Source organism: Rissa tridactyla, chromosome 2 (assembly GCF_028500815.1).
Source record: "Rissa tridactyla isolate bRisTri1 chromosome 2, bRisTri1.patW.cur.20221130, whole genome shotgun sequence".
Taxonomy (NCBI): domain Eukaryota; kingdom Metazoa; phylum Chordata; class Aves; order Charadriiformes; family Laridae; genus Rissa; species Rissa tridactyla.
In genome coordinates, this window is record NC_071467.1 from 115,317,181 (window position 1) to 115,330,325 (window position 13,145).

Consider the following 13,145-nt stretch of genomic DNA (forward strand, 5'->3'; position numbering starts at 1 on the left):
TACCTTGTGTGCAGTCCTGTTCAGAAATGGAATGTTTTATTATCAATTAAAATATTGAGTATATCTGTAGAGATGTGTAATGTGCACTAAACCCTGTATGACAGGCTGTTAAAAAAATGTGTATTAAAGGATTTGACATAAATGCAAGGACCTAGTGTGTACAAGTATCCAACAATCATCTTCAACTTGCATACTTTATGGTACCTTTTTTTTTTACCCCCTTATTGTAAGTTGTAATTCTGAAACATATCTGGGACTAGGGTGAACCTGGCAGACTAAACCCAGTACTTACATAGGCAAAAAAGGTGTCCCTGCAAGCGCAAGAAACAAAATATTTCATCAGACTGAAAAGCTGAACTTTTTAATAAGCTATAAAAAGGTTATTAAAAAACCAAACAGAACCCTAACACAAATAATTAAATAATGTTGTGGGTAGTCTAAGAAATCATTATGTTTCAGTGGGGTATTTTCTGCCTCCGCGGCTGTGCAGCTGAATAAGGGTGCATGAGTTCCATTCATCTCTCTTGATGCTTGTCAGACACTTGCTGGTGAAGATAGATTGTGATAATCTAACTTGGTACAGATGAGGACCAAGTGTGCTCACCATTGTTACTGTTGTCCAGCAGAGTTCCTCCAGCTGCAAAATACGACAGTCTTAGACCACCTCAGCTGTGGCAGAAGTGACTGAAATTACAGGGTTGTCATAAAGTGATTAAACCTTCCTAAAGTGATACCCTCCTAGCATTGAGTTAGGAGGGTATGCAAGGTGCTAAACAGAAGCTGCAAAATTGAATGGGTTTTTTTGTTCAATGGAATTGAATAACTGTTCCGGTGCTATGACCCACTGACCTTACTGTTTTGTGGGTTTTTTGGTTTGTTGTTTTGTTTTTTGTTTTTTTTTTGAGGTTTTGGGTAAGACTTTTTTTAATCCAATCTCAGAACACTGAATAATGACTGGAGGGCCAGGACTAAGTTAGTTATGCTAACACTAAAAAGGTTAAATGGCATTGATGTTGAGCTAACTGACAAGCAAAGTCTTGAATACTAATACCAAACACATTTGTTACATAATATCAATTTTTTTAATTTGGAAGACATCTTTTGAACATCCTGAGTTTGATTAACAATATTTTATTTTTTTTCTAAACTTTGATCATGTCTATTAGGCTATGTTATCGGTTTAATGTAAAACCATAGTGACTTTGAGAAAATGGACTTAAAAGCTTGTTAGCAGGGGCATTAGACCATTATTTGAATTAGAAGGGTTGAATTTATGTACCTGTTTCAAATAGATGTTAAGTGGGATGGAAAAGATATGCAAATAATTAAGCTCTGGTACAATATACTTATTAATGAAATAACAAGTGACTGTTGGAAAAGCAAGTAGAAGGGTGACTACTTTTTTATTGGAAAAGAGGCGTAATGTGACTCCATTACTGCTGGTTACTCATTGGTTTAGCAGAAACTGAACCAATTCAGGTTATGTTTATTGAATTACAGTTTAAAGAACTTAACAGTGCATTGAATTTCTTGTTGTTGGTAGATTTTTTTATTTTTTTTTAAATTGAGGAAAATCATAGGAAGGATTTACATACAAACTAACCAAAAAAAATAACACGACATCTTTCCGATAACTCAGTCCCACCCTGGCTGAAGGTGGACCAGTGTAAGAAAAATTAAGCTAAAACTCTGTGTGTGGAACTTCTGGAATCTGAGTTAAGTATTTTCATCTGTCAGGTGCCGAGATTAGATGATCTGTTCATCCTGACCTTTTGAGTTCTTCAGAAATGTTTTGATTTTTATTAACTTACTGGTTGAAGAAGAAAACCCATACTTCTCAGGAAGCTTCACTTAAATTTTTTTTTTTTGGTTTTTATTTTTTTTTTTAGACATGTAAAGCTATGGGGGGGAGGGAGGGGAGGGGCTTGAGCAGAGCCTGGCTGGAAAGCCATTGCCTTTTTTCCTACTTCCACTGTGTGGGCTAAAGCCTGAGGGTGGCCTAGAGCTAACCAAAACTATTTTCATTAGTGAATTGGGGTCTATCATGACTTAACAAATAATATGATTGGAATAAAATATATTAAAAGACCACCTTCCCCCATAGAAACTATTGCTTACTTTATCTAATGAGAAATTTTTTTGTTTGAGTATGCTCGTAGTGCGGCACTGCTTTGCTTTCAATTACTTGTTGTGATGAATGAAGAATCAGTAAGCATAACATTTTAAAAAGGAAACTGAAACTGGCATATTTCAGTGTCAATGGCTAAGTGAGGATAAAATTATTTCCCTCTACAACCTTGAAAATTATGTGTGCTAGCAACTGTGTGTATGATGTGGAGGCGATTCCATTCAAATATTAAAGAATTAAGTGGGAGCTGTTATTTGGATCCGTGGGATTTGTACTTTTTGCCAGTGTAAACCTTTCTAAGTTGAGAGTGTCAAGAGTTTTGTAGGGCAGAGATGGGACAGACCACCAGAGCATCCTAAAATCTCGGTGGTAATAACAGTCTGCTCTTACATGGTGGGAATAACTTAACTGATCATGAATCATGTAAGACAGTCTCACATAGATACATACGAACCGTGGTTTTGGCTTGAAAACAATTGCAGTTTGAAGTTGTTTTGTGAGGCAGGTCCTTTGTATTAATTTAAAGGAAAACATAGAAAACCAGTTAATAGTAAGTCACTTGATGTCAGATGAATTCAAAGGAAACTTCTTCAGATTTGATGGGATATGAAATATGTTTTCTGTGATCATTATTTGACAATCTTAAATGGCATATGGTAAAGGCTCGTTTAATTCATTAAAAGTAGTCAAGCTGTAACAAGCATCAAGTCACGAATGCTGTGTAGGAACTGCCAAGGAGACCCGAGTGACCCAGTTGACTGGAGTGCATGGGAAAATGGCTGTTTGGAGGAGACTTTTAATAAAAAGTTCTAAATTCCGAAACTTGAACTAATGTTTTCCATGAATCCCTTGGGAATACTTGTAAATCAGATGATAGGATGCAGTTGGATGCTTAACTGTGAATGACACTAGTTTACAGTGATTTTCTGGATCTTTTCCAGATGTTGCTGCTTTCTGTGCCTTTGACCATGTATGGACACATCCAATTTGGTTAGAAAAATGCAGCTTTACAGAGGCTTTATGTCAGGTCCTTCACATACTGCCTCTTACCAGCAGTCTCTGCTGCTTACAATACGTGGTGGATATGGTCTGATTGTCCCCAACACGAGTAGAGGACATCTAATTTGATCAACTAATGTTTCTTGTTCTGTAAGGTTTTGAAAACCCTGCTCTGATAGCAAGATACCTACATGAAATTATAAAACGTAAGAATAAATTTAAATCCTCGCCACCCAGTAAGGTATTAGCACAGTCTGTAGAGATTCAGTTATTGCAGGCCGTTTGTCAGAAGGTGACTTCACAAATTCAGCCACGCTGACATTTTATAAGCATACAGAATCGGGGAAAAATGTTTGGTGTGGCATTTCTGAGGATCTTGTGACCTTCCTTTTCCTTTGTTATAAACACATGTTCAAGATAATGTTTTATTAATTGCTTCTTTTGTAAAAGCACTCCACTGTGAGCATTTAATAATTTAATGGTTCTTGCTGGGAACTCTTGTGCTGGAGAATAAAGCTGATACCTTGTAGCACTTGGCAAGAGTACAGCTCTTAACGTTATCATCTCTAGTATTCTGAAAGTGTTAGGGGTTTCTTATACTTGCAGAGAGCTTGGTTATAGGAGCACTCTGTGGATACTATGTGCAAGATAGCAAAAAGAATGCGAGGAATCAGAAGTTAATCTCCTGTGTGCTAAAGCTTGTGAGTAGTAAACTCTTGGCTGAGTTGACTGTGTGGCTGGGGATTACTCTCTTGAGAGTTCTGGCATGGATTGTGTGCAATAAAATTTCTCCATAGAACTCTTGAGGAGGGAAAGATACATGCACCACAATTAAAACATAAGTTTTTAAACCACTGCATGTATTCCTCATGGTTCTCATGGCTTTGGACTGGACACTTTTGGAAGGATAGGAGCTGTGCAGTTAATGAAAGGGTAATTTGGTGGTGTCTTAGGCTGGGCTGGGGTTTTTTATTTCTGTAATTTAAACCTTCCTAACCTTGCAATAAGGCCTGCTCAAGTAGGAGATGGATCTGGGGGTGTGTGAAGTCCGCTCCAACCTGAGTTCTTCTGTGACTAGCATCCAGGTAGCCCAGTGTAGGGGACTTTTGTTTTATGAAGCTGCCTTCCCAATATTTTTTTTGTTGTTGTTGAGTGAGGAACCACCTCATGACTGTTACATGCTATAGGCAGCCATAGTGTAGCTGAGTTGATTTTTTGAGACCTAGCAGTGAAAGGGGTTGATCTGGCTCAGATGGGATCCCTACTGGTGAGTAGATAAAAGTAGCATCATGAATACTCCGAGGTTAAATATGTAGCTTTCTTTGCAGTTAGTTACTGTTTTCTGTGCTTCTGTATATTCTTTTCTGAATTAGAATCAGTGTTTTGCTTGTGCAAGAGAGATTTTGTTTGACTTTCTGCAGAGTATTAATTTATCTTATAGATTGACATTGCATCGTGTAACCAGTGATTTGCAAAGTGTTTGCAACAATGTTCAGGTGTGACTGTGAGAGAGTCTGTTTCACCTTTATAACTAGGGGTGTGCAAGCGCTTAAGCAGCATTGATACGATCTTGCAAATCTTGAACTGGTCAAGAGACCCATCCAGATAGGATTTTTTTTATCCACATTTCTGCTCTCTCAAAGTTCATTACTGAATGTTCTTGTAGGTATTCACCTAGTTAAATATAACTTTCTTTTCTCTCCCCGGTTAGGGTTCAGGAAGCTTAAGAAATGTTTAGCAATGAGCAACAAGGTGGCATCAATGTCTGCCAACTTTTGTGTCGCTCTGAATAAATGGCTTACATGGTTGGTTTCTTGAATCTGTATCTGGAAAACGGTGTCACTAGTGATTTAATAGATATTGTCTTAATATCAAGGAAGAAAACTATGATTAAACGTGTGAGCAATTGGAAAGAGCCAACCTGCTGACATGAGTTCGTCATTTCTTACTATTGTGGATCAGACTGATACGACAGTGGTGTACAGCACTTTCTCAGGCAGATACACCTGATGTTGGCATTATCAATAATTACTGAGCTATTGGTAGAAAGAAGGGAGTAGCAGTTTACTTGCTGTTTAGCCTAAATTTTGTGTGTCATGACACGCTTAATCTGTTTGACGTGTTTACTGCAAGCTGACTGAGCTGCGCTGCAGATGGGTGGTCACAACTGGAGGCACGCGTTCCCACACCCAGATCTTGCATCACGCCTTGCGCTGATGCGGTTGCCTTCTGAGCCAGGTTTCCACCAGTGACCTGAGCTAACAGGAACCAATCCATTACGGTCACATGAGGTCTAGCTCAGCAGATTGCAGCCAGATTGTATTACCTTCCAGTATCAATCTGTTTGTAAAAGGAAACCATCACTTTCTATGATTCCTTTCCCAAGCATTATACTAGCTGAAGAATAAATGTATTCTTCAAAAATATATTAATAGGACTAGAAATGTGGTGTCTAAGGTGCTTGAGGAGAGGTTAGTTTTGAAAAATTTAATTTTCTTTGAAGTGGCCAAAATTCACAATTTCATCAAGTATAGTGCCTGTTTTATCAGAACGTCTGGATGTCTCAGAACACAATTATTTTAATTTTTTTTTTTTACTACTGGCATTAGTATTATTGTTTAGGGTTTTTCCTAATTTGACAGGAGTTAAAATGTTGAGATATCCTATGTACTTAGATGGGTTCTTTTATCACTAACTTCAAATTATGACCCTTTTTTTCTTTAAAAAAAATAAAAATTATCAGATTATTGGGATTTTATAAGCAAAACATGGACTCAGTATCCCTCTGAAGCAGGAAAGTTAGCGATTCTTTGTCAAATTTATTTAGTATTCATTTAATGTTTTTCCCAGTGTTTAAGATTGGTGACTAAATTGCTAAATCTTGCCTTATTTATTTTACAGGTTGAACAGTCAAAAGTTTTAATCAAAGAGGGTGGTGTTCAGTTACTACTTACAATAGTTGACACACCAGGATTTGGAGATGCTGTGGATAATAGTAATTGGTAAGACATTCTTTATTCTTTGTATGTTCTCCCACAATATTTCTGAATTGTGTTGTGGGTGTGCGAGATATAATAGCATGTGACTTTTTTTTAAATGCACACTTCGATCTTCAGTTAAAATATTAATGCTTTTGAACTTTGCAGTTAGGTGAAAACTTTAACTACTGTAGTTCCAAGTACCTTTATAACTCGATGGAAACGCTACCAGCTTTTCCCTTTAAAGCACATGGAGCATTTGGCTCTTTATCCACACATGCAGTGTGCAGAACCAGCTTCTGTGCTGTCACAAGATGTGACCAGTAAAGCGTATTCCTTTGGCAACTCTTAAGTGTTCTATTTAATGCCATTACAATGAAGGTAATTGTGTTTGAAAGGGTTTTTCAGTGAACTCACAGATTGTATCTTCAGAGCTATGTAACTCTGTTGTATTTGGAAGAGCTGGTCACTTAAAATGTACTGTCTTGAAGTCTCTTAATTGAAAAAAAAAAAAAAAGAAAAAAAAGGCAAGCCATGGGGAAATAGTGTACATCTGTTTCATAGCAAAGACAGACTTTTTTACATAAATGATGTAACTTACAGGTTTTTATTCATGTAACCTCTGCAGTTGGCAGCCAGTTATCGACTACATTGACAGTAAATTTGAGGACTACCTGAATGCAGAATCTCGAGTGAACAGACGTCAGATGCCAGATAATAGAGTGCAGTGTTGTTTATACTTCATTGCTCCTTCAGGACATGGGTTGGTATTGGTGTATTTTATGTTTCCTTTCTCTGTCTTTTATCAGATAAACATCCAAATTTCGTATACTTAGTTATGTATAGGATTTTCTTAATGGCCTGCAGACCAGGCTTAATTTCAAGATGAGCTTACTTTGGCTTGTCAAACATCAGCAAGCCAGACAAGCAATAAGCTAGAACACCAGAAAATACGATTGCACATTAATTACATAACAAGAAAAATAGTATTAGAACGATTAAAAATACATAGATGTTCACAAGTGCCAGGTCTATTTGTGATCTATATGTCTTTTGTTCACACACTCCGATTAGAAGGAGAAACTGGTTCACACTTCAAGCAACAGGGTATTTCCTTTCCACTCTTCCTCCTTCCCTTTGATTTTAATGATAAATTGAAGATGGGAAGTTTTATGCATCCTTATAAGCATGCTTTAATTCACCTGGGGTGTAATCCTTTATCTGGTGACAATGCCAATATAGGCATTCTGGATTTTCTTCAATGATTATGCAGTCTTCCACCCCTGCTTAGTTTTTAACTTGATCAGACTTCTATCTAGTGGTAGAGAGAGAGAACTGCATTTCCAAGGTGTATTAGATGCAGATTTGACTATATCTGAAATTGGTTGCTTAGCATTTTATCATTGTATTATAACTGATTAAATTTGTCAGAGACTGCTAAGTTGCACCTTCAAAACCAGGAGGAGGAGAGGATAAGCAGCCTATTCTATTGTATGGGTCAAAAGTAGTAAAACTTGTTAAAGGAAATAACAAAGGAATTGTGAGGAATATTCCTCAGGCAGTGAAAAATGCCAATTGTTACACTCAGCTTCTCTAGCTAGCATTGGAATGGTTCTAATAATGTTGAACTAGATGACAACTTCTCAAATTTGGAAAGAAATATTGGAGGGTGGAGAAGAGTTTTTCTTATGTCGACTTGCCTTAACTAAACGTTTTTTTTTTTTTTTTTTTGGTTGTTGTTCAACATGAGTGTTTGTAATGTCAGTTTTGTTCAACATGCATGTCCATTTTAAATGCAGATACTTGAATCCTTGGCATGTACGGTTTTATTAGTGTGCAGAATCAAAATGTCATTTAAATGAAGGGAAGATTATCCATTCCTTGTGTTAGTCAATTTTTTTTGAGCTAACTTTCAGATTCTTAAGAAGCATTTGTCTTCTCTCCACACCCCCATATCCTCCTTTTCTGCATTAAAAATTTCTAAACCAGTGGGAGGTATAAATTGTTCATAAGGAAAAATAAAGGTAAGGCTTCAGATAAATTAAGTTTTGGTCACTAAATTTGTGAGGCTGAAAGCTGGAAAAGTATGTTCCTTGTACAGTATTTCATCTCATTCTTGGTGGGGGGGAAATGTGTATAGTTTAGCTAGGTTTTCATAGTATCTTTCGATTACTGGAATAAATGCTTAGAATTGTCATCTAATTAAGGAAATGAATGAAATTGGTGCTGGTGTTAGTGTTCACTTCCTCTTTTAAGATACTGTCTTCTCTGAGAGGACATTGCACACTTCCTACCTGGTTTTTGTGGCAGTGCAGTCATCGGTCATGTTTCCTGTGCACACAGCAGCGTATGTAACCAACCCATCGAGTAGTCTACTCCTCACTCTTGATAATGCGTGGTTGTATTTACATTTGAATTAAAGCATTTGTAGGTGGACTTACTTCTGATTGTCTTTATGACTTAATACATTCATAAAAGCCAGCTTGTTACAATTTATAAAGAAAAAAATATTGCAGATTGGGTGCTTCCATTTAATGCCTCCCACTGTTTTTTGCTAGTAAGCCCACAAAAACCCGAACTGTTGGTTTTGGGGGGAGGGTAGGGAAAGAGAGTGAAGGGGCAGGGGGAGCCTTCCAGGTAAGTGAAGGGCGTGATAACGAATTGCAGCCTCTTTCTGCAATTCTAGAATCTTTTATGCAGAGTTCCCGCTTCAGTCTTCACTCTGAACTCAAGACCTTGAGGTGTTCTGAACTATTCTACTTCGGTAACTCTCCTTCAAGCTGGTGTTGCCCTAGGTAGGTTTTTGAAGCGAGGAGAGGGAAAGCATGTTAAGGTGAATGAATAGCCAAACCAGTGCACTTAACCTAGAGGTGCATTAATGTTAGCTATTTAATGGAAATATGTTGAGAAACTGAGAAATTCAGTGGCATGTAGAAAATGTTAAAGTAAAGTTTAGTATGTGTTCTTTAACTTTTTCTTTATTTTATGTATGGTTTGGAGAAGAAGCTAAATTTGAGTACCAAATGAATCTGATTTTAACGTTTCTAATCCTAATTTCTTTTATATGAGAAATAATCTTGTTAAATCCTTCAAGTGAATCCTTTAAGCCTGACTAAACTTGCTGTAATTCTGAAGCATTAATGCATCAAAACCTCCGTGGGTTTTCTTTAGCAAGCAGGAAATATTGACCGCTTGGACCCACCCTTTTGGGTTTTATATACCCATATGGTGAGTGGTTTAGTTTTTGTCATTGTTGTCCGCTTTCATAATGGTCTTTTTGTTATACATAGCAATTTAGAGATGAGATATTTCTACCTCGTTTGTGCACAGGCCACAGATAACTGTCTTCAACAGTCTAATGTATAAAAAAAAACACCATCTCACAGCCCACTCTTAGGAAGAAGCATGCAAATAAACATGACTTTCAGAAACGGAAACTGTGTATGTTCAACAGAGCACGATTCATAACTGTAAACTCTTACCAGTCAGGCTTTTAATGGGACTATCTTCCAGCTAATGACATGAGTTTTACTTCCTTTGCAGGTGAGTTCTTATCACTTGCTTAAATGAGTGTCATTTCAGCTAGCAGAAGTCTCATGACTAGTAGTAATATTAATTTCTTCCTCTGGTATTCTACAATTCTAGGGGTTTTCCTATAGCAGTTGCAGGTAGCCTTCTGAATTTCATTCAAGCATCTATCTTTCAGAAATCAATTTCTTAAAGAGTAGTGGTCAGGACAAATCTCGAATCATTTGTGTGTTCTTGTTTAATTAATATAAATTGCAAAGCTCTAATGCTCTCTTTCAGACTTAAGCCTTTGGATATAGAGTTTATGAAACGCCTGCATGAAAAAGTGAATATCATTCCACTTATTGCCAAAGCAGACACACTTACACCTGAGGAATGCCAACAGTTTAAAAAACAGGTGAGTTGTAAGATTAATATCTACAACACAGGATAGTTTAGTAAGTTAGTCCCTATGGAAATGGTGAGATTTAACTTCTTATATGCAAAGTTTAAACCCTGAAGCAACAACTGGAGACAGCAAAGCTAAGTAATTTATATCTCTAGATTTAATTATATTTCTTGGTGAAATAATTTTGTTTCTATCCTCAGGGGAAGAGGTTTCAAGTTTAGTGTGATTCTTGGCAAGTGAAGTAATTCACTGCTGAGATAAAAATCAGTAAGGGAAGAAGGGAGCTTGCAAGATTTAGGTGCTTAACAGAAGTTGTGTTAGGTTGTTTTGTTTTTTTTAATAAAAAAAGGTATTTAACAGTGTTACAGTATTATTGATTGTGGCATTCACTTTTGTGTTGACACACTGTATTTATTAAAGATGCCTCAAGTATTAGATGAGAAACAGTATACCTGTCGTTCAGTCTTGGGCTATGGCAATGCATTTTAAAGATGGTGAGATAATTCTAACATTGATACAACTGATATAAGACCTTTGTATGTGTAGAATAAATTTGGTATTAATGGCTTAGAGCGGTTTGTGTTTTATTTCAACTACATGATCAGAATAGAACACTTAAGCTTTGCTGTACTGTATGAGGACGATAAGGAGGACCCAGAACAGGACAAGACAAGGCATGAAGTTTGTTTTACTGAACAGTGTCCAGTCATAGTTTAAAAGAACACAGATTCTGAAAAAAGTTGGCGTTAAGAGATGTTGTGTGCAAAACCGTTTATTTAAAATTAAAGGACGTTTTCTGTCTTGAGGAAACTTAGGCAAGATGCTGTAGACCTGAAGTCATGTTTTGGTTGCATTTAGTTTTTTTCTTTTTTTTTTTTTTTATGATGTAACTCTATATGGAGGGGAAAAAATAGTAGAATGCAGGATATTTCTTAATATATTAACCAGCTTTATCAATGAGTTAATATTAAAATAAGGGAGACTTTCCCCAGTCAAACTTTGAAAATTAGACCTTGCATGAATTGGAAACTTATGTTCTTATAAGATTGCAAACCCCTGAACCAGAAATATTCCCCAAGGCTCTGGAGTGTAGCTGTCAGCTAAATGGTCTAATATTTTTTCCGTTCCAAAATTCTGGAAGACTAATCAGCTTGTTTTTAAAAATACCCTTCAGACAAGTTGAGTACCATACCAGTACAGTATCATTTTTGATGACACTGTTCTTTATTCTTAAATTTTCAGTAGTGCTTGCAAATATTTTTCAACACAACTAACCGCTAGAGTCAGTCCATCAGTCACAAGCTCTATTAAAATAGGCAGGTGATCCTGCTTCAAGCAACTGACGCTCAGGTGAGCTAGAAACAGAAAAGAGTAGGAGTGACAGTAGTATCTATTGTGGGAACCCAAAGGGCTGACGTATGCCTGCAGTTATCTATTCAAATCTTTTTTTTTTTTTTTTTTTTTAAGGTACTCAATTGCAAGAGTACCTTGCAAGAGTCTGAAAAATTTCAGCTGTATTGTATTAATTTTTGCATGTGCAGCTAGAATTCCCATTAGTGTAAATCTCTGTTTGCCCTGTTGTAAAAAACTGAAGTTCATTTTTGCTGCCTTGTGTTTATGGAATAGTACACTCTTAGCTGTGAGGCTCTGGCTCCGATCCTGTCTTCTCCTGGCTAAGAAGAGATGGTCATGCTGATAATCCCTGGGGTGACCTGATGGTGTTTAGCATGTGCAAGTTTTCTGATGTAACTTAGTCACCTTAATGTGCAAGGATCTTGCATATTAAACAAAAGGAGGGAGAATCAGATTGCAGCAAGAAATAGGGTTGTTGTAAACTATGAATTCCTCAAACAAGTAACTTATTTTTGGTTTTAGATAATGAAAGAAATCCAAGAACACAAAATTAAAATATACGAATTTCCAGAAACAGATGATGAAGAAGAAAATAAGATTGTTAAAAAGATAAAGGTAAATAATTTTCTTTTGAAAAACTGCTTACAGGGTGGGGTGGGGAGAGAAAGTAGAAAGTGAAAAGCTTTTTGTCAGTAATGAAGAGCCCACCAAAATATTTAGAAGGTAAAAATCAGATGTAAAGTTGTTCTAAGAGTCACTGTTCCTCAGCAGAGGCAATGGATGACACTCTTAGATTAAGTCCGTTAATGGCTAAAATTCAAATAAGAGCACTAGATCACATGCTCATTTAAGAAACTCTTAAAAGCTCGCTCTCTTTTTATTCCATCCGTATTTGACTTTTATCCACCTCCCACATTTTATTTCCTTCTGAGCTTTGAATGAGGCTGGGGTTGTCTTTCAGATAAAGATGTGCAGTGGCACAGAGTGTGTGCATTATAGTTAATAGCTGTCTTACTAATTGATATACTGAAACCTTAATGGAGACAAATGGCTAAAGAAAATCAAAAGGGCTGTCAGGCTGTTGAAAGGCTTTTTCTTTGTTTACTTGTGTTTTTTGGTTTGTTCTTCTATGTTGGAGTCTATCTTGTATATGTTTCTTGAGCTTTGCCTCTGTTTGTTCAGTATCTTTAACAGCCTGTAAGAGCTTTTAAATTTTTTTGTTACTGTGGGAACCACCTAGGATAGCTAAACAAAAATAGCACAAATGGAAGGTATTCTGGTACTAAGCCTAAAGGAGAAGAGCATAATAAAAGCAAAGACAAAAGTCCCAAATACTTAGCTTTGTACACTCTTCCTTTCAGCTACTTAAAGCTGCTCTTGGCTCCTTTGTTGCTTGTTACACTGGAGGAATTTTTGGTTCAGCTAAAAACAAGAACTTGAAGTAATACTTTGCCAAAGCTTTGAAAACTAAAACTGGGTACAAGGTGCAGCCTAAAGTAACAGTCCTTGTAGCCACTGGGAAAACTAATTGATAAATAATTACTGTGCAATTGATTAAGTAGGAAATGGTTTGCTTGTTGCTTAGCTTACTAAGTAACAGTAGTGTCTCTTTCTTAACTAGATTTACAGAATATAACAGTGTAAGGAATTTCAGAGTAGGGGGGGTGTGTGTGTGTGTATATATATATATATGTTGTTTAGCTAGACAGAGGTCAGTAAACATAACTATTCTTGCACTTTGGGTAAGCTGCATTGCAGTGTTACAGCATCA

General features: G+C 36.6%; 1 protein-coding gene across 1 annotated transcript in view; it reads left to right on the forward strand.

Annotated features, from left to right (window-relative positions):
• SEPTIN7 (septin 7) overlaps positions 1-13,145 on the forward strand; it is a 65,871-nt gene that overhangs the window by 38,167 nt on the left and 14,559 nt on the right. Inside the window, exons 5-8 of the mRNA XM_054190580.1 lie at positions 6,029-6,129; positions 6,734-6,868; positions 9,913-10,030; positions 11,897-11,989. Of these exons, the coding sequence (XP_054046555.1) occupies positions 6,029-6,129; positions 6,734-6,868; positions 9,913-10,030; positions 11,897-11,989 (447 nt within the window). The remainder of the gene's footprint in view (positions 1-6,028; positions 6,130-6,733; positions 6,869-9,912; positions 10,031-11,896; positions 11,990-13,145) is intronic.